Genomic DNA, 24,436 nt, shown 5'->3' with positions numbered 1-24,436 from the left:
GCAGACTTTCCAAAGTCTTCACACCCTTCCTGTAATGGGATGAACAAAACTGTACAAGATACTCCAAGCTTTATACAGCTACATGGCTTCCTCACCCTTGTACTCAATAACCCCAACCAATGTCGGCAAGCATGACATACACTTTCTTTACCATCTATTGACCTAGCTTGCCACTTTCAGGGAGTTATAGACTGGATCTCTCTATACATCAGTGCTGTATCCTGCCAGTAACGGTACTTCCCACAGTCAACACCACAACTAAGGAGTTGGAGTTTATCCCTTGGTGGTCTGCACAGCCTATTGTACTTCCACTCCAGACCCCACCCCACATAACCCTCTCCCCCCCACCTTTAACACGATCAGCTGTGAAAGGGTGCCAGTGGGCTTCCCGAGGGGTAGCAGCAGTCCGTACACCGCTCAACCAACCATCAGCGTGACTCAGACTAGGCTGGAGACTGCTGCCACCTCCTTCCATTAGCAGCGGACAGCCTCTCCTGAACTCCTGCTGAGGTGGCAACTAAAGGGTAGCTTGGCCAGCCAGGCAGCAGGGGAGTGTAGAGGGGAGGGAATCTCGCTTGGGTTCTCTGCACTGCTGGCAGCGTGCCTATGGGCCGATTCACATCCAAAGGAAGTCTGGAGATCAGAGACCAGCAGTGTGCTGACCATTCACATGGGGTAGTCCTCAGGACACTTGTGGCACAGCAAAGGGTGAAACAAGCTGTAGGTGGGCATCCCCAGCTCCAGGCATTTACTGTTAACGAGCAATGATCCAGAACATTCTCAAGTCCAGGGCTAAGCGTCGGGCGATCCTTACAAGCACTGCAAACGCGTGGAGAGCCAAGAGAGGGAATCAGTTCGTCAGCTGAGAAAACCACCAGAGTTGCCATAGCTTCCATCTCCACTGAGGTCCCTGGTGAGTGACAATCCACCTCCCACTGCCCTTCACCTTATCGACACAGGTCCCTTACCTCTCTGAAGGGGAATGCAAGGCTTTCAGAATCAGTATCAGGTTTGTTAGCACTGACCTAGGTTGTGAAATCTGTTTTCACACGACACGTCAGTGATAAGACACCTAAATCAGAATCTGATTTCCAGAGCCTTGTATTCTCCTTTAGCCGAGGAAAGGGAGTGCAGAGGGTTTGGACCAAACCCTGCAACTTCCAGCACGTTTACTACAAATACAGGTTCAATTTCAACATTTAAGAGAAATTTGGATAGGTACAGTACATGGATGGGAAAGGTAAGGAGGACTATGTTCCAGATGCAGGTCAACGGGACTGGGCAGATTAACAGTTCAGCATGGACTAGATGGGCCGAAGAGCCTGTTTCGGTGCTGTAGTGCTCCATGACTCTATGAACAATAAGGGCTCCATTCAGCCTTTCCAATCCATGGACACCTGCAGGCACTGCCTCTGTACTGACACTGAAGTGAAGAGTTAGAAAGATTTACTTTAATGGCAAAGTCAATCATAATGGAAAACCAGTCACCACTCATTGATGTTGATCAGTGACACTGCTGGGTTCTCTAACCCTCCCCAGTACAGCTGACTCCTGGCAAGGCGATCACACAGCTTCCAGTGGTTCAGCTGCTGCAGCCACTGCCTCACTGCTCCTGGCAACCCCGGCCTGATGCCGACCACTGCTGATGTTTGTGTGGAGTTTGCACCTTTTTTCTGCGAGTGTGTGGCTTCCCACGGGTGCTCTGGTTTCCCCACATGTACCAAAGTTGCCCGGTGGGTGGATAACAGATGGTTTCAAATCCCAGCCCCAGTGTAGGTGAGGGAGAACAGGTTATAGGGAAATAAGGGCATCAACAGCATTGCTCTGTAGATCAGGTTAAACTTGATGGGCTGAATGGCCTTTATATAATAACAAAATGTGAAATATGAGAACTTGACTCCTCCAACAGCTGGAGCGTCCTGGAGACTGCCCTAGATCAAAGCCACCAGCAATAGCTGCACGTAGCTTTAGCGTCATTGTTACATTCAGTGTGGTGAGATTGCAGCACTGATCCACCCTAATTACAGGAGAAGTACCCAAGGGTTGTGGAGCACAAACATAGTGCATTTTAAAAAGGAAAAGATGGACAAGTAATTACAGACTGGTTAGTTTATCTTGAATGGAAGATAAATTCTAAGAGACAAAATAAGCCTCCATTTAGGAGGGCACAGATTAACCAGGGACAGTCAGCATGGATTTGTTAAGGGAAAGTTGTGACTAATCTGAATGAATATCTTGGGAAGGTAGCAATAAAGGTGAATGAGGACAATGAACACGATGCAGACTATACGGTCAATGTAGTCTATTCAGATAAAATACAACATGGCTCAGGTAAAGGCATCTGGGATCAGAGGGAGAGCAGCAAACTGGCTCAGCAGCAAGAAGTGAGGATGGGTAATGGACATTTCCTTTCTGTTGCATCTTTTCATAACTTAACAGCTCTAAAGTATTTTGCTGGTGACAAAAATTAGGGTCAACAGTGAGACAGGATGCATAACTGCTCCTCCCTTCTTATCATCCTCAACAGTGCCTCCCAGGGCTATGTACTGAGCTAACAGCAGTACACGCTGCCCATGCACGGCTGCACGGCCAAACACCCGAGCAATCACATCGTCAAATTCGCCAATGACACGGCAGTGGTGTGACTCAATGTGACGGTAACATCATGTAGGATCCCACCCACCCAGCTCATGGACTGTTTGTCCCACTCCCATCAGGGAGCAGGTTATGTAGCATCCACGCCAGGACAACCAGACTCAAAAACAGTTACTGGTACTTACCCCAAGCAGCAAAACTGATACACACCTCCACCCACTAACTCCACTACGACTTGATTATCTCCTGTCAGTCACCAGACTAGCATCACTTTATGGACATACTATCAATCTGTGTATTTAAACTACCTTATGTATTTATATTTATTGTGCAATTTTTTAATTATTATTACTGCACTCTTTATCGTTTGTGTCTGTGTGGGAATGAATGATGGAGAAGGCCCAACAAGAGTATAACGAGTGTAGTTAGGTGCTTAAGAAAGAAATCAGGAAAGCAAAGAGCAGTAACAGAATATCACTGGCAGACAGGATTAAGATAAATCCTATGTATTTTCTAAGTACAACAAAGACAAAAAGAATACCCAGGCAAAATGCAGAACCCACTGGAGACAGCAGGGGCTGACTGTGCGTGGAGCCTGAAGGTACAGGTGAAGTCCAAAATGAACACTTTTCATCAGTATTCACAAGAAAATGGATTGGGGTTGGAGAACTCAGCAAAGGAGAAAGTCTAGTGAAGGTCTCCATAAAGAGGAGATATTTAATTCCTTAATGGGCTTAAAGGTAGATAATCCCCTGGACAGGATGGGATTTATCCCAGGCTGCTATAGTAAGAAATGGAATAGACTGCTGGTGCTTTGGCTGAGATTTTTTCAATCTTCCCTGTCACATGAGGCATTAGATGACTCAAGGACAGCAAATGTGCCCCCTTTCCCCCCCCCCAGGGAAGGCAGCAGGGGAAAGACCTGTTAAGTTTCACTTCAATGGTAGGGAAGATTCCAAGGAAGAGATTTAATGATTTCTTTTTAGAAAGCCAAGGGACTAATCAGAGACAGTCAACATAGCCTTGTCAATAGCAGGTCCTATCTGATCAATTTGATTGAATTATTTGAAGAGGCAAGAAAGTATATTGATAAAAGCAGGGCAGTGATTGACGTGGCTTTTATTAAGGCCTTTAACAAGGTCCCATGTGGAAAACTGTTTCAAAATGTCAGGACCCATGGGAAATGGGGAGAATTGGGAAATTGGATCCAAAGTTGGCTTAGTGATAGGAGACAGAGGATAACGGTAGAGGGTTGTTTTAGTGATCGTACCCTTGCTGTTCATATCCAAGAATGATTTGGATGTGAATGTGGGAGGCATAATCAGTATGTTTTGAGGTGACACAAATATCAGTGGAGTTGTTGACAGTGTGGAGGGTAGTCGAGACTACTGAGAGATATTGATGTGCTGGTGAAATGGCTGATAAATACTGATAGATGTATGGTGATGCATTTTGGAAATACTAATCAGGCTGGGAAATGTAAGGTCCTAGAGAGTAATGAGAAACAGAGGGACCTTGGAGAATATCCAAAGATTTTTGAAGATGGCAACATGGGTAGGTAACATGGATAAAAGGCACTGGGATACTGTACTTCATTAATCGCTGTATCAAGTATAAAAGCAGGAAGGATATGCTCCAGCTTTATAAACTCTTAGTCAGACTTCAGCTGGAAAACTGCGAGCAGTTCTGGTCACCACACTGTAGGAAGGATGTGATCGTGCTGGAGAGAGTACAGAGCGGATTTACCAGGATTCTGTCCTGGATGATATACAGGAGACTGGAGAAATTGGGTCTGTGCTGATCCAAGGTGATTGATTGAAGTATACAAGATCATGATCAGTGTAGGTAGGGTAGACTGCAATTAACATTTCCCAATGTCAAAGGCAAATAAAGATAGAAGGCACAGGTTTAGATTTTTCACCCAGAGATTTAGGAGAGATCTGAAGGGGAACGCTCATCACCCAGAGAGATCTGAAGGGGAACGTTCTTCACCCAGAGAGATCTGAAGGGAAATGCTCTTCACCCAGAGAGATCTGAATGGGAAATGCTCATCACCCTGCGAGATCTGAAGGGAAATGCTCTTCACCCAGAGAGATCTGAATGGGAAATGTTCATCACCCAGAGAAATCTGAAGGGAAATGCTCATCACCCAGAGAGATCTGAAGGGAAATGCTCATCACCCAGAGAGATCTGAAGGGAAATGCTCATCACCCAGAGAGATCTGAAGGGAAATGCTCTTCACCCAGAGAGATCTGAAGGGAAATGCTCATCACCCAGAGAGATCTGAAGGGAAATGCTCTTCACCCAGAGAGATCTGAATGGGAAATGCTCATCACCCAGAGAGATCTGAAGGGAAATGCTCATCACCCAGAGAGATCTGAAGGGAAATGCTCTTCACCCAGAGAGATCTGAATGGGAAATGCTCATCACCCTGCGAGATCTGAAGGGAAATGCTCTTCACCCAGAGAGATCTGAATGGGAAATGTTCATCACCCAGAGAGATCTGAAGGGAAATGCTCTTCACCCAGAGAGATCTGATGGGAAATGCTCATCACCCTGCGAGATCTGAAGGGAAATGCTCTTCACCCAGAGAGATCTGAATGGGAAATGCTCATCACCCAGAGAGATCTGAAGGGAAATGCTCATCACCCAGAGAGATCTGAAGGGAAATGCTCATCACCCAGAGAGATCTGAAGGGAAATGCTCATCACCCAGAGAGATCTGAAGGGAAATGCTCTTCATCCAGAGAGATCTGAAGGGAAATGCTCTTCACCCAGAGAGATCTGAAGGGAAATGCTCTTCACCCAGAGAGATCTGAAGGGAAATGCTCTTCACCCAGAGAGATCTGAATGGGAAATGCTCATCACCCAGAGAGATCTGAAGGAAAATGCTCATCACCCAGAGAGATCTGAAGGGAAATGCTCATCACCCAGAGAGATCTGAAGGGAAATGCTCTTCACCCAGAGAGATCTGAATGGGAAATGCTCATCACCCAGAGAGATCTGAAGGGAAATGCTCATCACCCAGAGAGATCTGAAGGGAAATGCTCTTCACCCAGAGAGATCTGAATGGGAAATGCTCATCACCCAGAGAGATCTGAAGGGAAATGCTCATCACCCAGAGAGATCTGAAGGGAAATGCTCATCACCCAGAGAGATCTGAAGGGAAATGCTCATCACCCAGAGAGATCTGAAGGGAAATGCTCATCACCCAGAGAGATCTGAAGGGAAATGCTCATCACCCAGAGAGATCTGAAGGGAAATGCTCTTCATCCAGAGAGATCTGAAGGGAAATGCTCTTCACCCAGAGAGATCTGAAGGGAAATGCTCTTCACCCAGAGAGATCTGAAGGGAAATGCTCTTCACCCAGAGAGATCTGAATGGGAAATGCTCATCACCCAGAGAGATCTGAAGGGAAATGCTCATCACCCAGAGAGATCTGAAGGGAAATGCTCTTCACCCAGAGAGATCTGAATGGGAAATGCTCATCACCCAGAGAGATCTGAAGGGAAATGCTCATCACCCAGAGAGATCTGAAGGGAAATGCTCTTCACCCAGAGAGATCTGAATGGGAAATGCTCTTCACCCAGAGAGATCTGAAGGGAAATGCTCATCACCCGGAGAGATCTGAAGGGAAATGCTCTTCACCCAGAGAGATCTGAATGGGAAATGCTCTTCACCCAGCGAGTGGCGAGTACCTGGATGGAATGCCAGAGAGAGTGATTGAAGCTGAGCTGTGGAAAGCATTTAAGAAGTGTCTAAGTGAGCACTTGAATCGCTTAGGAAGAAGGGCAGGGGACCAAATATTGGGAGGTGGATTGGCCATGGCTGGGTTGAATGGCCTGCCTCCATGTTGAATGATTCTGTGGCTCAGTCTATAATAGGTGAGACGTTGCTGTGAAATCCAGTCTTGTTGACACAGCGATCCAACAGGAGCACGTGCTTCTGAGGAATATCTGTGGCAGATTGCTTACCACAAGAGCAGCATGCTCTGGGGAAAATCAGCATGGGAAGAGCCTGGTCTTCAGAGATGTCAACTGTGGAGGAGAGCTGACTGATGCCATGAACGTTGCTGCAGTCTGAAGATATTTATGTACAGTTCTAACTAGGATTGCCTGTCACATTGAGACTTCTTCACAAACTGTTAAACAACAGGAGTGCCTGGTCCCAGGGCATGCAAGCTCTGTACAGCAAAGCCTAGCTGTAAATCTACCCTGGTACATTTAGTCTTGTTGAACCCATTCCCACCACAATGTCTGCAAGGGGGAGATAACCACCCATGGAGTGTAACTGCCATAGGGAACTAAAGCACTCCTGCAGGTGAGGAGGTTGCAGAGGGGAAGGAAATTTGAGATCAGCCAAATTTGTAAAAGTTTATTAATTAGTAATTTGTAAATATACAACTGATGTGTAATTATTATACATAAATAGTTAATTAAATACACGCTGCAACAAAAGTAAAGATGTTTCATTAATATGAATTTTGCCCATTTTAAGGAATAGGCACTACTACACTGAATGTGTGAACTGAAGCAAGTGGCATCACTCCTGATACATTGTTGTGCCAGCCACTGCTGTGAGCCGATGGTTGCCTCCCATCAAGGAAAGGATGTTCGAGTCCATTCCTGTTTCCTGCCTTCCTGAGCGACAGTATAGTAACACCTGTTGCTGCAGAGCCCAGAGTTCTGTACCGTCTCCATCAGTCACCCCTCCACTCTGTCCTCTCCTCACATCAAGCCAGGTTTGGGTTTAACTTTAGGTACCCCTTCTCTATTTCTTGTGCCAAATCCAGTGTTTCCACAACTGAACATTTCCCTCTTGTGAAGATGAGCTCACATTCTTCGTTTGGAGTCTTTGTGGTTTCTCTCAGATTGCCTCTACTCTTTCCTTTGCTCGTGAGGTATTTATAAAATATATATTTGCAATGATAGATATATATATAATCTCTGATTTTCCTGTCTGGTTTCATCTATCCACTCTCTGCATTGCTCCAATCTTTTGTCTCAGTGCCTGATTAAAGTTTTCTGCATGATATTTACCCTGTGTGGGGAGAGTGGGGGCTAAATCTGTGAGTACCTGGCTCAAGAAGGACTTCTCGATCTTTTTTAAAGATTCTACTTCATCTGTGTTTTTCACACAAGAAGGATCCCAGCTAATATTTGGTAAATTGAAACCCTATTGCGCGTACACATCTGTTACTCTTCCAAAGAGCCAGAGTCCTACAGCTTGGACACAGGCCCTTCAGCCCGATTTGCCCAGGCTGACCAAGATACTCATGTACACCAAGACTTGCCCTTGGCCCATATTCCTCTAAACCTATCCTTTCCATGTAATTACTCAAATATATTTTAAACATTGTAACTATACCCACCTCAAACACTTTCCTTGGCTTGATCTATATACCTACTGCTCTGGATATGAAAAATAAATCTCAGGGTTGTATACTTTGAACTAAGTTTGGTGCCACTTAAAGTGAAATGGTTGAAGACTCCCAGATCCTTTTATCAGGGTTCCAACCTAGGGTCCACAGACTCCTCAGTTCATGGTAGGGGTCCATGGCATAAAAAGGTCAGGAATCCTTGGCTTAAACCTGTGCCTCACTACTATGCCTCTTTCCACAAAGCCAATGTCGTATCCAATGTCTAACTTACACTGGATCTCATGTTACCTAACCTTCTGAACAAGCCTACCACGTGGGACTTGTCAAAGGCCTCGACAAGTTCTATGTAGACAATAGCCACTGCCTTCTCTCATCAATCTTTGGTTACCTCCTTAACATAATCAAATTTGAGACAATTTTGCAAGCACAAAGCCATGCTGACTATCCAGAATCAGTCCCTGCCTTGTCAAATGCGAATAAATCTTATCTTGCATAATCTATTCCAGTAACTTTCCCAACATTGATGTTAGATTCACCAGTGTGTAGTTCCCTGGCTCATTACTGCAGCCCTTCTTAAATAAATCCACAACATTAGCCATCCTTCAATCTTCTGGTACCTCATCTGCTACTAATTGCAATACAAAAATTTCTGCCAAGGCCCTCCAATTTACTCCTTTGCTTCCCACAATACCCTAGAATACGTCTGGCCAGGCTTTGGAGATTTATCCAATTTTATTCACTTCAGAACTGCCAACACCTCCTCCTTGCTAATATTAATATGCTTCAGGATATTACTGTCCTCTTCCCTGTACTCAATCTCAGGGTAGTATATGGTGACCTATACAGTGCCTATAAAAAGTATTCATCCCCCCTGGAAGTTTTTGTGTTTTATTGTTTTACAACATTGAATCACAGTGGATTTAATTTGGCTTTTTTGACACTGGTCAACAGAAAAAGACTCTTTTGTGTCAAAGTGAAAACAGATCTCTACAAAATAATCTTAATTAATTAAAATCATAAAACACAAAATCATCGATTGCATAAGTATTCACCCCCTTTAATATGACATCAAATCATTACTGATACAGCCAAATGGTTTTAGAATTCACATAATAGGTTAAATGGAGATCTGTTTTTGGAGACCTGTGTGCAGTCAAGGTGTTTCAACTGACTGTAGTAAAAAAAAACCTGTATCTGGGAAGTCCAACTGCTAGTTAGCCAGTACCCTAGTAAAACTACACCACGAAGACAAAAGAACAATCCAAGCAACTCCGCGAAAAGCTTATTGAAAAGCACAAGTCTGGAGATGAATACAAGAAAATTTCCAAGTCACTGAATATCGCTTGGAATAGTTACGTCAATTTAGAAATGGAAAGAATATGGCTCAGCTGTACACCTGCCAAGAGCAGACCGCCCTCGAAAACGGAGTGACCATGCAAGAAGGGGGCTAGTGAGGGAGACCATCAAGAGACCTATGAAGACTCTGGAGAAGCTACAAGCTTCAGTGCCTGGGATGGGAGAGTCTGCGCATACAACAACTGTTACCTGGGTCCTTCACCAGTTGCAGCTTTATGGGAGAGTGGCAAAGAGAAAGCCACTGTTGAAACAAATTCACATGAAATCTTGGCTGGAGTTTGCCAGAAGGCATGTGGGAGACTGAATTCAACTGGAAGAAGGTTCTATGGTCTGATAAAACCAAAATTGAGCCTTTTGGCCATCAGACTAAACACTATGTTTAGCATAAGCCATATACTGCACATCATCAAAAACGCACAATCCCTACCGAGATTGCTGGGGGCACAGCATGGCTGCATCATGCTGTGGAGATGCTTCACTGCTGCAGATCCTGGAAGGCTTGTGAAGGTAGAGGGCAAAATAAATGCAGCAAAATACAGGGAAATCCTGGAGGAAAACCTGATGCAGTCTGCAAGAGAACTGCGACTTGGGAGAATATGTGTTTTCCAGCAAGGCAATGACCCCAAGCACAAAGCCAAAGCTACACAGGAATGTCTTAAAAACAGCAAAGTTCATGTCCTAGAGCAGCCAAGTCAGAGCCCAGACCTCAATCCAATTGAGAATTTGTGGCTGGACTTGAAAAGGGCTGTTCACTCATGATCCCCATGCAATCTGATAGAGTTTGAACAGTTTTGTAAAGAAGAATGGGGAAAAATTGCAGTGTACAGACATGCAAAACTGATAGAGACCTACCAAACAGATTCATCGTAATTGCTGCCAAAGGTGCAGCTACTAAATACTGACTTGGAAGGGGTGAATATTCCCCTTCAATTATTTTGTATTTTATATTGTAATTAATTTAGATCACTTTCTAGAGATCTGTTTTCAATTTGACACAAATGAGTCTTTTTTTGCTGATCAGTGTCAAAAAAAGCCAAATTAAGTCAACTGTGATTCAATGTTGTATAACAATAAAACATGAAAACTTCCAGTGGGGGGGGGGAGGGATGAATACTTTTTATAGGCACTGTATGTACTTTAATAATAAATTTACTTCTAACTTTGATATCTGTTCCTTCATTGCCTGCAGACTCTTAGGAGGCCTGTAGTACACCTCAAAATTATCACCCCTTTTTGTTCTGAAGTTATAACCATATGAACTCATTTAAAGAACCTTGCAAGATATTCTCCTTCCTTACTACAGTGATGGACTCCTTAATCAATAGTACAATGCCCTTTCCTCTTCTACATCCATCGTCTAGCATACCTGGAGATTCTGTACCCTGGAATATTGAATCGCCAGTCCTGTCAAACCACAGAACAACACTACAGCTTCCCACTGGAACAGTAATGATCAGCAGCCTGTACACATTGCAAACCAGCCTGGGGTGATTTACATCTGTACCACTCACCATCCTCTGGCTATCCCACCTTAAACAACAGTGGTGGTGGTTACCCCTCCAATGTAGTGAGTGCCTCACGGACTGGAGGGAGCTTGGACACAGTCACAGAGCCAAGAACTGCCTGCTAAATTCATGATCACCACCCCACATTACACAACGGACAAAGAATCATCTCTGATGGTTATCTGGCCCCTCAAACTGTAAGCCTCTCGGAGCCCTCTCATTAATCAATTTACATATCAACTGACCAGACGGTGCACAATTTTCACCACAGTTCATAGCCTGACTACATGGTGACAGAGTTGTACAGTACGAAAAACAGGCCCTTCGGCCCAACTCGTCAATGCCAACCAAGTTGTCTAACCGAGCTAGTCCCATTTGCCTGCATTTGGCCCATATCATTCTAGCCTTACCTGTCTGCATTCCCGTCCAAATGTCTTTCAATGTTGAAACTGTACCCACTGCTTCCACTTCCTCTGGGAGCTTGTTCCGGATACTGACCACCCTCTTTGTGCCTAACCATTTATCCTCTACAAGTTACTAGCAATGTGTAACTTGGGGGGGAAACCTTAGTTAAAATGGCTTTTCAATGCCTAGTCATACAGAATTAGAATCAGAATGCTGGTGATATTAAACCTGATATGTCGTGAGATTTGTTGTCTTTGTGGCAGCAGTACAATGCAATACATAATGGAGAAGAAAACTGAATTATAGTAAGTATACATCAAATAGAAAAATTAAATAAATAGTGCAAAAATAGAAATTTTAAAAAGGTAGTGTTCATGGGTTCCATGCCCGTTCACAAACTGGATGGCAGATGTAAAGAAGCTGTTCCTGGATCATTGGGTGCATGCCTTCAGGCTTCTGTACCTCCTTCCTGATGGTAGCAATGAGAACCAGGCATGACCTGGGTGATGGGAGATGTGCACCACCTTCTCGAGGCATCACTCCTTAAAGATGTCCTGGTTGCTACTGAGGCTAGTGGCCATGATGGAGTTGACTGAGTTTACAACCCTCTGCAGCTTATTTCAATCCTGTGCAGTAATTCTCCCATACCAGTCATGCAGCCAGTTAGGATGCTTTACATGGTACATCGGTGGAAATTTGTGAGTGTCTTTGGTGACATACTGTACCAAATCTCCTCAAATTCCTAATGAAATATAGCTGCTCTCATGCGTTCTTTGTAGCTGCATCAATATGTTGGGTCCAGGATAGATCCTCAGAGGTACTGACACCCAGGAACTTGAAATTGCTCACTCTTTCACTTTTGATCCCTCTATGAAGACTGGTGTCTTACCCTCATCTTACCCTTTCTGAAGTCCACAGTCAGTTCTTTGGTCTTATTGGCATTGAGTGCAAGGTTGTTGCTACGACACCACTCAACTAGCTGATTAATCTCTGTAAGGTTTCACTGCTAATGTAATGGTTTCTCTGTAGCAGCAGTGTTTGGGTTATGACCAGAGATAATGGGGCTTTGGAATGTGCGCCATCCAATGAGAGGCGTGCTGTTTCTTTCTTGTGTGTCTGAGAGGAGGTATTCGCGGTCTTTTGTCAGTGAGAGATGAACAGAGGAGCGGTAGACCGCAGGGCGGAGTGGACGGAGTGAGGTTTCAGGAGTTGACAGCGCTCAGAGGAAATCGATGGAGAATTCAAGAACAGAAAACTGTAAGCTCCAACGTGCACATTAGACTGTTGCACTAAAATGGGCCCTTTTCCTTTTTGTTTTCTGAAATAACCCTGTAGCCAAATTAAGAATTATAAAGCTCAATTGTTTAATTGCATATGGTGTACAGTCTGATCTTTGGTGGTACGGAGTTGTAACAGGGGGATACATTACGCAGCATCCACACAAACAAGATTTCATCAGTTTGGCGGGGGCGGCAACTATCTTCTCCTAGACTAATGCAGCCCACCAAACCTGGGGGTTACACTGATAAATCGCGTTCCTGTACGCACTCTCATCACCATCTGAAATTCTGTTAACAATAATTGTAATGTCAGTTATTGGTAGAATATAGGTAGAATAGAAATAGGCCTTTTGAACCAGCTGATCATGCCAAACACAGCATCTTCCCTGCTATTCCCAGTTATTCATGTTTGGCCCATAACCCTGCAAAGTCATCTCCGTCATGCACCTATCCAGATGCCTCATAAAATGCTGCAATTGTACCCGCTTTGATCAATTTCCTGTGGCAGAAAATACTCACTACCTTCTGTGCAATCTCACAGGTCTCTTTTAAATCTATTCCTTCTTGTATTGAATTTTACTCTATATATTTTATGTAGAGATACAATGCAGAATAGGATTTTCCAATCCTTAGAACCACATTGCCCCAGCAACCCACAACAACCCCAATTTAACCCTAACCTAATGATGGGACATTTTATAATGATCAATTGACCTACCCGGCACGTCCTTGGACTGTGGGAAGAAACCAGAGCACCTGGGGGAAATCCACACATTCCACTGAGGACAGAGGACAATGGAATTGAACTCTGGACTCTGACTCTTCAAGCTGTAATAGCGTTGCACTAACTGCTACCCTACCATGGCACCCATCTATGTGTCCTCTAGCTCTGAACTCCAAAACCCTGGAGAAAAGACTTTGACTGTCCACTATATCCAGACTCCTTCTGGCATCTCCTCTCCTCCTTTATGCTCCAGGGAATAATGATCAAAGATCTCCGACACTGCTTGGAGTTTGTGGTGTTGATCAACTAGTACTTTGTGCCTCCCTGGCCCTTCTGCTAGCAGGAACCTTTCTGCTTTTGTACAAGGGTAATAACTAGAAGAAGCCCTTCCACACTTTCACATAAAGCTGTAGTCCTCTGTTCCGTGTTCTTCCCCAGCACCTCAACGGCATTATTTGCTCTCAGGATTATCTCCCCTGTGCACTGAGCGAACTGCTGTGATCTCTGGTCAACTCACCTACCTCTCCCTCCACCACCTAACACCGTAGACTCTCTACACAGAGAGTCCCACTCTGTCACTACTGCAAAGGAAGGGGGAATAGTCTTAGTCTTCCCCCTTCCTTTCCAGACCTGAGGAAGAGTCTTGGACCAAAATATCAACTGCTTATTCATTTCCATAGAAGAACATAAGAAATCTGGCTCATCGAGCCTAATTTAGCATTCAATAAAATCATGGCTGATCTGACCATGGACTCATCTTCACCTATCTGCCTTTTCCCTATAACATTTAATTCCCCTACTATGCAAAAATCTATTCAACCTTGTCTTAAATCCTGAGGTAGCCTCCACTGTTTCATTGGGCAGAGAATTCCACAGATTCACCACTCTTTGGGAAAAGCAGTTCCTCATCATCTCCATCCTGAATTTACTCCTCCGAATCTTGAGGCCATGTTCCTTAGTTCTAGTCTCCCCTACCAATGGAAACAACCTTTCTGCCTCTATCTCATCTATTCCTTGCATGATTTTATACGCTTCTATAAGATCTCCTCTCACCCTTCTAAATTCCAGCAAGTAAAGTCCCAGGCAACTCAATCCCTCTTAGTCTAACCCCTTTATCTCTGTAATCAACTTGGTGAACCTCCTCTGTACCGCCTTCCTCAAGTAGAGACCAGAACTGCACACAGTACTCCAGATGTGACCTCACCAGTACCCTGTACAGTTGGATCATAACCTCCCTGTACTTAAATTCAATTCCTCTAGCAATGAAAGCCATTTGCCTTCTTGATAGCCTGCTGCACCTGCAAACCACCCTTTTGTGATTCATGCACATGCACTTCTAAGTCCTTCTGCAAAGCAGCATGCTGCAATCTTTTACAATTTAAATAATAATCTGATTTTCCACCTTTTCTTCCAAAGTAGATGACCTTGCATTTATCAACACTGTACTCCATCTGCCAGACCCTTGCCCACTCACTTAACCTATCTATATCTCTCAGCAGACTCTCCATATCCTCTGCAAATTTGCTTTTCCACTCAATTTAGTGTCATCAGCAAACTTAGATAAACCACACTCAGTCCCATCTTCCAGATCGTTATTGTACATTGTGAACAGCTGCAGGCTCAGCACTGACCTCTGTGGCATACCACTCGCCACTGATTGACAACCCGTGTATCCCAACTCTCTGCTTTCTCTTGGATAACCAATACCTGTGCTCATACATCACTCCCAACTCTATGCATCCTTATCTTATGGATAAGTCTTTTATGTGGCATCTTATTGAATGCTTTCTAGAAATCTAGAAATAAAGTCTATCTGCTCCCCTCTATCCACTGTGCTCATTATATCCTCAAATAACTCCAGTAAGTTTGTCAAACAGGACCTGCCTTTGCTGAATCCATGCCGCATCTGCCTGCTGCATCCATTTCTTTCCAGATACCTCGCTATTTCACCTTTAATGATAGCTTCAAGCATCTTTCCAACTACAGATGTTAAACTAACTGACCTATAGTTACCAGCATTCTGCCTACATCCTTGTTTGAACAGTGGCGTGACATTTGCTGCCTCTCAATCCTCCGGGATCTGCCCAGAGTCCAGAGAGTTTTGGTAAATTATTACCAAAGCCTTTACTATAACTTCAGCTATTTCTTTCAATACCCTGGGATGCATTCCATCAGGACCAGAGGACTTGCCAACCTTTAGGCCCACAAGTTTGCTCAGCACTAAGTCTTTAGTGTATTGTATCGAGGTCCTCAGCTCCCTTTGCATCCATAACATCTCTCTTTGGCATGTTACTTGTGTCCTCCATCGTGAAGACTGACACAAAATAGTCATTCAAAGCCTCTGCCATTTCCTCATTACCCAATATCAATTCCCCAATGCTGCCTGAGCTACTGAGTTCCTCCAGAGTTTTTATGTGTGTTGCTCTATCATCTTTATTACTGTCTTGCCAAGACCCAAAGTCACAGCCAATGTAACCTCGCAGACTGGTCTGTTCTGATACTCGGTAAGCCAAGTAATAAAGATGCAGATCATCTTTTACTGAAGGGAAATAATATTACAGTGACTGATGAAACAAGGTACTGCTATTTGTGGTAAATGATTAATTAATGGATGAGATTATGGAGTCTACAGATGAAATAAAAATTCCTGGAACAATCCCTCCCAGCTCTCCTGCTGGAATCGTTTCTGCAAATACAGCCATATCTATTGCCATAACATTCTCCAGGATTTCTGTCACAGTGCCAAGTACAATTGGAACAATTGATGAGGAAAAACTTCTTCACACAGAGAGTGGTGAATCTGTGGAATTCTCTGCCACAGGAAACAGTTGAGGCCAGTTCATTGGCTATATTTAAGAGGAAGTTAGATATGGCCCTTGTGGCTAAAGGGATCGAGGGTATGGAGAGAAAGCAGGTACAGGGTTCTGAGTTGGATGATCAGCCATGATCATTCTGAATGGCGGTGCAGGCTCGAAGGGCCGAATGGCCTACTCCTGCACCTATTTTCTATGTTTCTATGTTTCAATTTCTATCCAAATTACTGCCGCCCCCACATCTGTTATCAGAGGTACGATTGTAGCCTCAGATCTTGCTCTAATCCTGCACAGGTCACTGCCATCCTCAGCTGTAATAGCTGCCACTATAATGGTGATGCTCTGCCCATTGATGCAGTTACAACTATGGTAATGGAAACATTTCTCATCATGGATACTGCCAAATCTTACTTAAGTTCTTCCATAATTCCCTCCAAGATTCATCCACAATTATAAATTGTGATTTGTTAAAAACTGCAGCCTAGTCTGTGGCACAGTAATGGCACCAGTTCAACAATAACAACTCCCATTTACTGATTGGTCTTTCACCTGAAAACACAGCCATTCCTCTCCTCTCAATACCAACCGTCCCCCAACTCTAGGACTTACACTGTTCTCCGATTTTATTTCATATTTCCACCACCTGCAAAGTATCTCTGATGAAAAATTTTGTCCAAGGTGTCTCAACAAGGTCTTAGCAAAATGAAACTGGGAGGAAGACAGGGCAGATATTCTAAACATACTCTGGAACAGAGAGATAGAGAGATTAAGAAAGAGAATTACAGACCTTGGGACCTTTGCCACCTTGCTCAAAGCTCACCTTTACTGCCAAATTACTCCAGCTGTTCTTGTGATAAATACTGCATGAGAAGTGCCACAACTAGCACAAAGTGTCTACTGTCAGAGTTAGTAGCACAATCATACCAAGGAATACAGAGACAGTGCAGGATACTCATATCAACGACATAGGTAGGAAAAGGGAGGGGGTCCTGAAGATCGAATATAGGAAGTTAGGAACTAAACTGAAAAGTAGAACCTCCAGGGTAGTAATCTCTAGATTGCTGCCTGTGCCATGTGCCACTGAGGGCAAGAATAGGATAATTTGGCAGATGACTGCAAAGCTCAGAAATTGGTGCAGGCGGGCAGGGTTTTAGATTCACTCCAGTGGTTGGTAAGTTGATGGAGAAGATCCTGAGAGGAAGGATTTATGAACATTTGGAGAGGCATAATATGATTAGGAATAGTCAGCATGGCTTTATCAAAGGCAGGTTGTGCCTTACGAGCCTAACTGAATTTTTGAGGATGTGATTAAACACACTGATGAAGGTAGAGCAGTAAATGTAGTGAAAATGGATTTCAGCAAGGTATTTGATAAGGTACCCTATGCAAGGCTTATTGAGAAAGTAAGGAGGCATAGGGTCCAAGGGAACCTTGTTTTGTGGATCCAGAACTGGCTTGCCCACAGAAGGCAATGAGTGGTTGTAGACAGATCATATTCTGCATGAAGGTCGGTCACCAGTGGTGTGCCTCAGGGATCTGTTCTGGGACCCCTTCTCTTTGTGATTTTTATAAATGACCTGGATGAGGAAGTGGAGGGATGTGTTAGTAAATTTGCTGATGACACAAAGATTGGAGGTGTTGTGGACAGTTTGGAGGGCTGTCAGAGGTTACAGCGGGACATCGAAAGGATGCAAAACTGGGCTGAGAAGGGCCTGTATTGTGCCATAGGTTTTCTGTGTTTCTATTTCTGGATAACTGGGATCTCTTCTGGGGATGGTATGACCTGAACACAAAGGACAAGTTAAACCCAAAACCAAGGGGAACCAATATCCTTGCAGGTAGGTTTGCTACTTATATGAGAGAGGGTTTAAACTAATTTGGCAAGGGGATGGGAAGCAAAGTGATAGGATTGAGGATGGGGCAGTTGGTGTACAAGTAGGTGCGGTGTGTAATGAGGCTGTGAGGAACAGGCAGATGATAGGCAAAAGTGCAGTGAGTGAGATGAGTTGCAATATAACAAGGGGCCAATATCAGAAAGGGTGATGAATACAGGACTGAAAGTGTTATATTTGAGTGCATGCAATATATGGAATAAGGAAGATGATCTTGTGGTGCAGTTACAGATTGACAGGTATGATACTGTGGGATTCTCTGAGTCTTGGCTGAAAGAAGATCACAGTTGGGAGCCTAACATCAAAGGAACAGGGAGGTAGGTAGAGGGGGTGGGGTGGCTCTAAAAGGTAAAAAATAATGAAATCAATTCCTTGGAAAGGGGTGACATAGGGAGAATATGGATAATGTTTGTGGGTAGAGTTAAGAAACAGATGGGAGTTATACAAGTCTCCAAATGGAAGCCAGGATGTGGGATGCAAATAACAATGGGAGATAGAAAAGGAATGTTAAAAGCCAATGTTGCAATAATCCTGTGGGATTTCAACATGCAGGTGGATTGGGAAAATCCAGTTGGCACTAGATCCCAAGTGGGAATTTGTAGAATGCCTATGAGATGGGTTTTTAGAGCTGCTTGTGGTTGAGCCCATTAGGGGAACATCAATTCTGGATTGGGCATTATGTAATGATACAGATTTGATTAGGAAGCTTAAGGTAAAGGAACCCTTAGGAGACAGTGATCATAGTATGATAGAATTCACCCTGCAGTTTGAGAAGGAAGAGATAAAATTGAATGCATCGATATTACAGTGGAGTAAAGGAAATTACAGAGGCATGTGAGAGGAGCTGGCCAAAGTTGACTGGTAGGGACCAAAAGCAGAGATGATGACAGAACAGCAATGGCTGGTGTTTTTAGGGAAAATTTGGAATGCACAGACAGATACATCCCAGGGAGGATTCTAAAGGTAAGATGAGGCAACCATGGATGACAGGGGAACTTACAGATAGCATAAAAGCAAAAAGAAGGGCATATAATATAGCAACAATTAGTGGGAAGGTAGAGGATTGGGAAGTTTTTAAAAACAAATAGGTGGCAAATAAAAAAGCCATAAAGAGAGAAAAAAAACAAAATATGAAGGTAAGCTAGCCAATAATATAAAAGGAGATACAAAAAGCTTTTTCAGATATACAAAGAGTTAAAGAGAGATGAGAGTGGATATCAGACTGCTGGAAAATGACACTGAAGAGGTTGTAATGGGGGACTAAGAAATGGCAGAGGATCGCAAGTACTTTGTGTCAGTCTTCACTGTGGAAGACCAGCAGAATGCCAGAAATGCAAGAGTAGTGGGGGCAGAAGTGACTGTTGTTGTTATTACTAAGGAAAGGTGCTTTGGAAGCAAAAAAAGCATGAAGGTAGAAGTCACCTGGACCATATGGACTACATCCCAGGGTTCTGAAAGAGATGGCTGAAGAGATTATGGAGGAATTAGTAATGATCTTTCAACAATCACCAGATTCTGGAATGGTTCCTGAGGAATGGAAAAATTGCAAATAGGCCAAAAACAGCATGCTTTTCTAAAGGGGAATTCGTTCCTGTCAAATCTTTTGGAATTCTTTGAGGAAATAATAGGCAGGATAGACAAAGGAGAGTCAGTGGATGTTGTTTATTTGGATTTTCTAGAAGGTCTTTTACAAGGGTCCTTAACAAGATAAGTGTCCATGGTACTACAGGAAGGATACTAGCAGGGGACAGTACTGGGACTGCTTACTTTCATGTTTTATGTCAATGATTTAAATAAAGGAATTAAATAAAGGCCAAGTTTGAGGATGATATGAAGATAGGTTGTGGGGCAAGTGGTGCTGAGGACACAGGTGCCTGCAAGAGGACTTAGACTGGGGAAATGAGCAAAGAAATGGCAAATGGAATATAACGTAGAGTCAGCACAATGATCAAAGGCATGCACTAATGAGGAGAAAATTTTAAAAATCAGAGGTGCAGAGGAACTTGGGAGTTCTCATGCAGATTTCTCTAAAGGTTAGCTTGCAGGTTGAGTCAGTGGTAAGGAAGGCAAATGCATTGGTGGCATTCATTTCGACAAGAATACTAAAGAAAGGATGTAATGCTGAAACTTTATAAGGCATTGGTCAGACTGCATGGAGTACTAAGAGCAGTTTTGGGCCTTTATCTAAGAAAAGATGTGCTGGCTTTGGAGAGGGTACAGAGGAAGTTCATGAGAATGATCCCAGGAATGAAAGGGTTAACATATGAGACACATTTGGAAAGCTCTGGGCCTGTATTCACTGGAGTTTAGAAGAATGAGGGGGAATCTTGTTGCAACCTATCGAGTATTGAAAGATCTGGATAGAGTTGGTGTGGGGAGGATGTTTACTGTAGTGGGGGAGTCTAAGACCAGAGTGCACTGCCTCTGAATTCAGCAACGTCAATTTAGAACAGAGATGAGGAAAAATTTCTTTAGCCCGAGCGGTAGTGAATCTGTAGAGTTCATTACCTCAGGTAGCTGTGCAGGCCAAGTAACTAGTATATTTGAGACAGAAGATGATAGGTTCCTGATTAGTAAAGGCATTGGTTATAGGGAGAAGGCAGGAGATTGGGGTTGAAAGGAATTCTAAATAAATGGTGGCGCAGACTCGATGGGCTGTATGGCCTGATTCTGCTCCTATGATTTATGGTCTTAAAATGGCACTGAGTTAGATCAACTCCATCCTGGTGAAGGGTAAACAGGTTGTAAGGACTGGATGCCTTTAGATCTTGTAACTGGTGGATTATTGGTATTGATTTTGCCACAAATCCTACTGAGATTAATGCCATGCCAGCTGCTTTAGTTCTTGCTTGCATTTACCTATTGCTACAATTATTACCACGGATAGTTGTAACTTCACGAATCTTGCTATAATCACGGCCGACATTATGATGCACACCTGATTAACAGAAGCTCCAAGCTCCTTTCAGCTCACAGAATAATCAACATTGATTTGACTCTTGGCACACAGATTTTTTTAAAAAGTAATTTGTTTGTCATTGAAATTACTCTTAATCTTCTGTGATTACTGTGCAAGAGGTGGAGACCTTTGATGGGATTTACTACGGACTGACAGAGTATGCACTTGATTCACACTGCACTGATCCCAGGTGCCAATCTCTACGTGCAAAATAGGCTCAATATAAATTTAGGAAATTTGAATTAGATTGAATTTCATTTAGATTTAATAGTAATATAATTTAGATTTAACTCTGGCAAGGTTTTGAAATTGAGGATTATGTAATGAACACTGCGAAGGGCTTCAGTAGATCAGGCAAATCAGCCTCACTCTCTCTCTGGGTCCCTAACTCTACCATCACAATGCATCATAACACACCCTAACTATCCCTTCGCAACACATCACACTCTAACTCTCTAAATCCATTAGACTGGGTGTAAACAGAACTTCAAAGGAAAATGATTAGATGTGAAAATCTCTCTGAAACATCCTGACGTGAACAATATGGAATTTTTGTCCTCACTGAGTGAAAGTAGTTATTTTCCAAGATTTAACTTTCTTCTTGACTTCTTTTTTCCACTAAGCTTCTGAAATGAAGTTCTTAAATTTGAGAAGTTAAAGAGTACTTGCACTTTGATTTGTGATGTATTTGCAGGAATTCGTGTTCAAAACCCAAAAGAAGCACTGAAAGGTCTCCTGGGCAACGTCAGCACACAAATTACATTGCTCAAATTCATCATCGTGATAATCATTGTTTCATGCACAAAGCACACAAATATTTTATTAAAGCCAGGTGTAGTACAGGAATAGCCTTACAACCACTGAGCTGACCTGCCAAATTCCAACAGTAATGACAGACATTAGGATAGACGAAGTATGCCCTGCCTTCAGAGCAAGTCTCCTCTGGATTTAGAGACAAAAAATGTAAATAATAGACCCTTTTTCTCAAATTAAGATATTCTCAAACGATTTCTACATGCACATTCGAGAATTGTCACACTCAAAAGCAGACCATGAAGCTGAAGATATATTACTTGTTTACAACATCATCTGAAGAAAGAACCAAGCACTCGTCCCACAGTCCCACCCCACTGATATTTGCCTCCTGGATCAAGCTGAGGCATCTAGTGTGGAAGCTGTCCCAACCTGCTGCTGGATGGCCTGAGGCAAGCGGCCAGGTGGCAAGCTGACAAGGAGGCTGCAGGAAACTGGACTGTGCCAAAGCAGGTCAGAGGAAGGAGTTCTCCTTTGCCTGAGGTAGAGAAAACTTGGTTGAAGGTTTGACATAACTGCCTGATGCTAGGGAATGATCATCCATGTCCACTGGAAGACCCCACCACAGAAGGGAGGGGGGAGGAAGGAGAGGAAGAAAGGGGAGGGGACAGAGGCTGGAGCAAGAGTGCAACAATGGAACAAGAGGTGTGAATGAGAGGTGGGTGGTGGGAAAAGAGGGGAATGCTGAAGGGTAGAGGACAGAGTGTTGGAAAGACGGGATGGAGACAAGGTGGGAAGAACAGAGCAGGATGGGATAGAGAAAGGATGACAGGAGGTGGCATGGGGAAATTTTTATTTTAATTAGTTACTTCGCAAACCCTGAGCAGACTCTTCCAATTTATAACAACCAATTGACCTGCCTGGTACTACTTGGCATTGTGGGAGGACACCTGAGCACCCAATGAAAACCGATGCATTCCACAGGGAGACTCATTACCGAACATGGCTGGAATAGAACTCTGGGTTCCAGAAAGCCACAAGCTGTAATACACTTGTACTAACCGTTATGTTATCATGGCACCCACAGAAACAACTTCTGCTGAAAATGTTTTGCCATGAACAACACAGGTGAATAATCTTACTGCACACAATTAAGACGGGGAGCTTCCTGTGCTTGGGCCCTGGACCGTGTCAGTGAACCCCATCCTGAACAGTCAAAACCAGAGGTGCTGAGGCAGGTGTTAGAAGGGCAGGCCAAAGGCTGTGTTCAACGAATGAAGCTTCAGGGAGGAGACAGACTCACTGTAGAGGACAAAAAGAATGCCACTGGGGCTAAAGCAATGGCAACACTGAGAGCTCCTGGGCTGAAGAAGAATACAGAGCAAGGCAGAGAGGTGAGGGAAGTTGAAGGATGAGGATGAGAACTTTGAATGTAAGCTGCTGGGAAGAGATCAGGGTGATGTATGTCCACAGGACAGAAATGGGGATATTGAAGCACATTCTGTGGCCTGTGGTAGATGAAGAGTGGTAGGCATTCAGACCACCGCAAGGGCATCCAGAAAGCAGAGGACATTTGCTCTGGAGGTGACCCAGACAAGGGTGTTGAGCGAATACAATTCTATATACCTAACAGTTCAAAGGCAAAGCCACTCTTCAGTGAGAAACTCTCCAGACCCAGAACCTTAACCCTTGAAATCACAGACTTGGCCCCACACCTTTTGGTGCTATTCCCTCCTCTGACAGCAGTCTCTCCACCAGATTCCACACAGGTCCCAGCAACCCACCTCAGTCAACGACCCTTCTGACCCTTAACATTTGTCAACTAAGACAATGGACTGACCATTAAAAAAAACCCCTGCCGTTCAGCACCCACACATCCTGTACAGACCAGAGTTTCAAGAGTACAGGTGTGCCCGACCTCCCCCCACTTGGACTGGCTGAATCTGCCCTCAGACCATTTTCTGCCCCGTTAGGTGACCGATACATTGCGTGTTGGCACCTTATATAAGCCGGTCGCGGGACGCTGGCTCCGTGTGGGTGTGCCTCCACTCTGGCCGGTGCAATGCTGTCTGTCTGCGGCCAGGGTGAGCAGGTAGCTAGATGCTGCAGGATCCGCGACCAGTGTCATCCCACAATAGCTCCAGCAGCGGCGGACCGCCTGCACCTTGCCCCACGGCCGGAGCCCGGCTGCCTTCTGATGCAGCAGCACAGGAGCCCGGGCTGCAGACGCAGCTCCCGCTCCCTCCCTCTGCCCGCCCCAGAGGTACCTTTCATCGCTGAGCACAAGAAATGCATCATCTGCTCCGGGGCGAGGGGCTTAGCTTATCCCCGCGCCTCCTGTCGCCGTTCCCGCAGCTGCAGCCCCGCCGACGGCGCGGCCAGCTTAGCAGCACGTGACCCGGCCGCCGTCTGCCGCCGCCCCGCGCCTGATTGGCAGCTCGCGGGCTGCCCGGGCGCCGCCGCCGCCGCCGCTCGCCGCTCGCCGCAGTCCCTCCTGCCCCCGCCGCCGCCGCCGCCCGCCGCCGCTCGCCGCAGTCCCTCCTGCCCCCGCCGCCACCGCCGCCGCTCGCCGCACGCCGGGGCTCCGCCAGTCTCGCCCGAGACCCATCCGGATCAGTTGATCGATCAGCCTGAGGTACGATGGCAGCGCTCTCCCGGTGACAGCGAAGTCTCCTTGCTCAGCTTAATGTGCATCGCCGAGCAACATCTCCGATTAATTCTTCCAGCGGCGCTATCCTTAAGGTGAATTGAAATGAGAGCCCCCACCCACGCCGC

General features: G+C 44.6%; 1 protein-coding gene across 1 annotated transcript in view; it reads right to left on the bottom strand.

Annotated features, from left to right (window-relative positions):
• The window catches only part of roraa (RAR-related orphan receptor A, paralog a), a 130,614-nt gene extending 106,534 nt beyond the window's left edge, over positions 1-24,080 (bottom strand). Inside the window, exon 1 of the mRNA XM_073024839.1 lies at positions 23,929-24,080. Within this exon, the coding sequence (XP_072880940.1) occupies positions 23,929-23,959 (31 nt within the window). The 5' untranslated portion in view covers positions 23,960-24,080. The remainder of the gene's footprint in view (positions 1-23,928) is intronic.
• Positions 24,081-24,436: the final 356 nt, after the last annotated feature.

The sequence above is a fragment of the Hemitrygon akajei genome, chromosome 21 (assembly GCF_048418815.1).
Source record: "Hemitrygon akajei chromosome 21, sHemAka1.3, whole genome shotgun sequence".
Taxonomy (NCBI): Eukaryota; Metazoa; Chordata; class Chondrichthyes; order Myliobatiformes; family Dasyatidae; genus Hemitrygon; species Hemitrygon akajei.
This window is presented reverse-complemented; position numbering and strand designations above follow the sequence as displayed.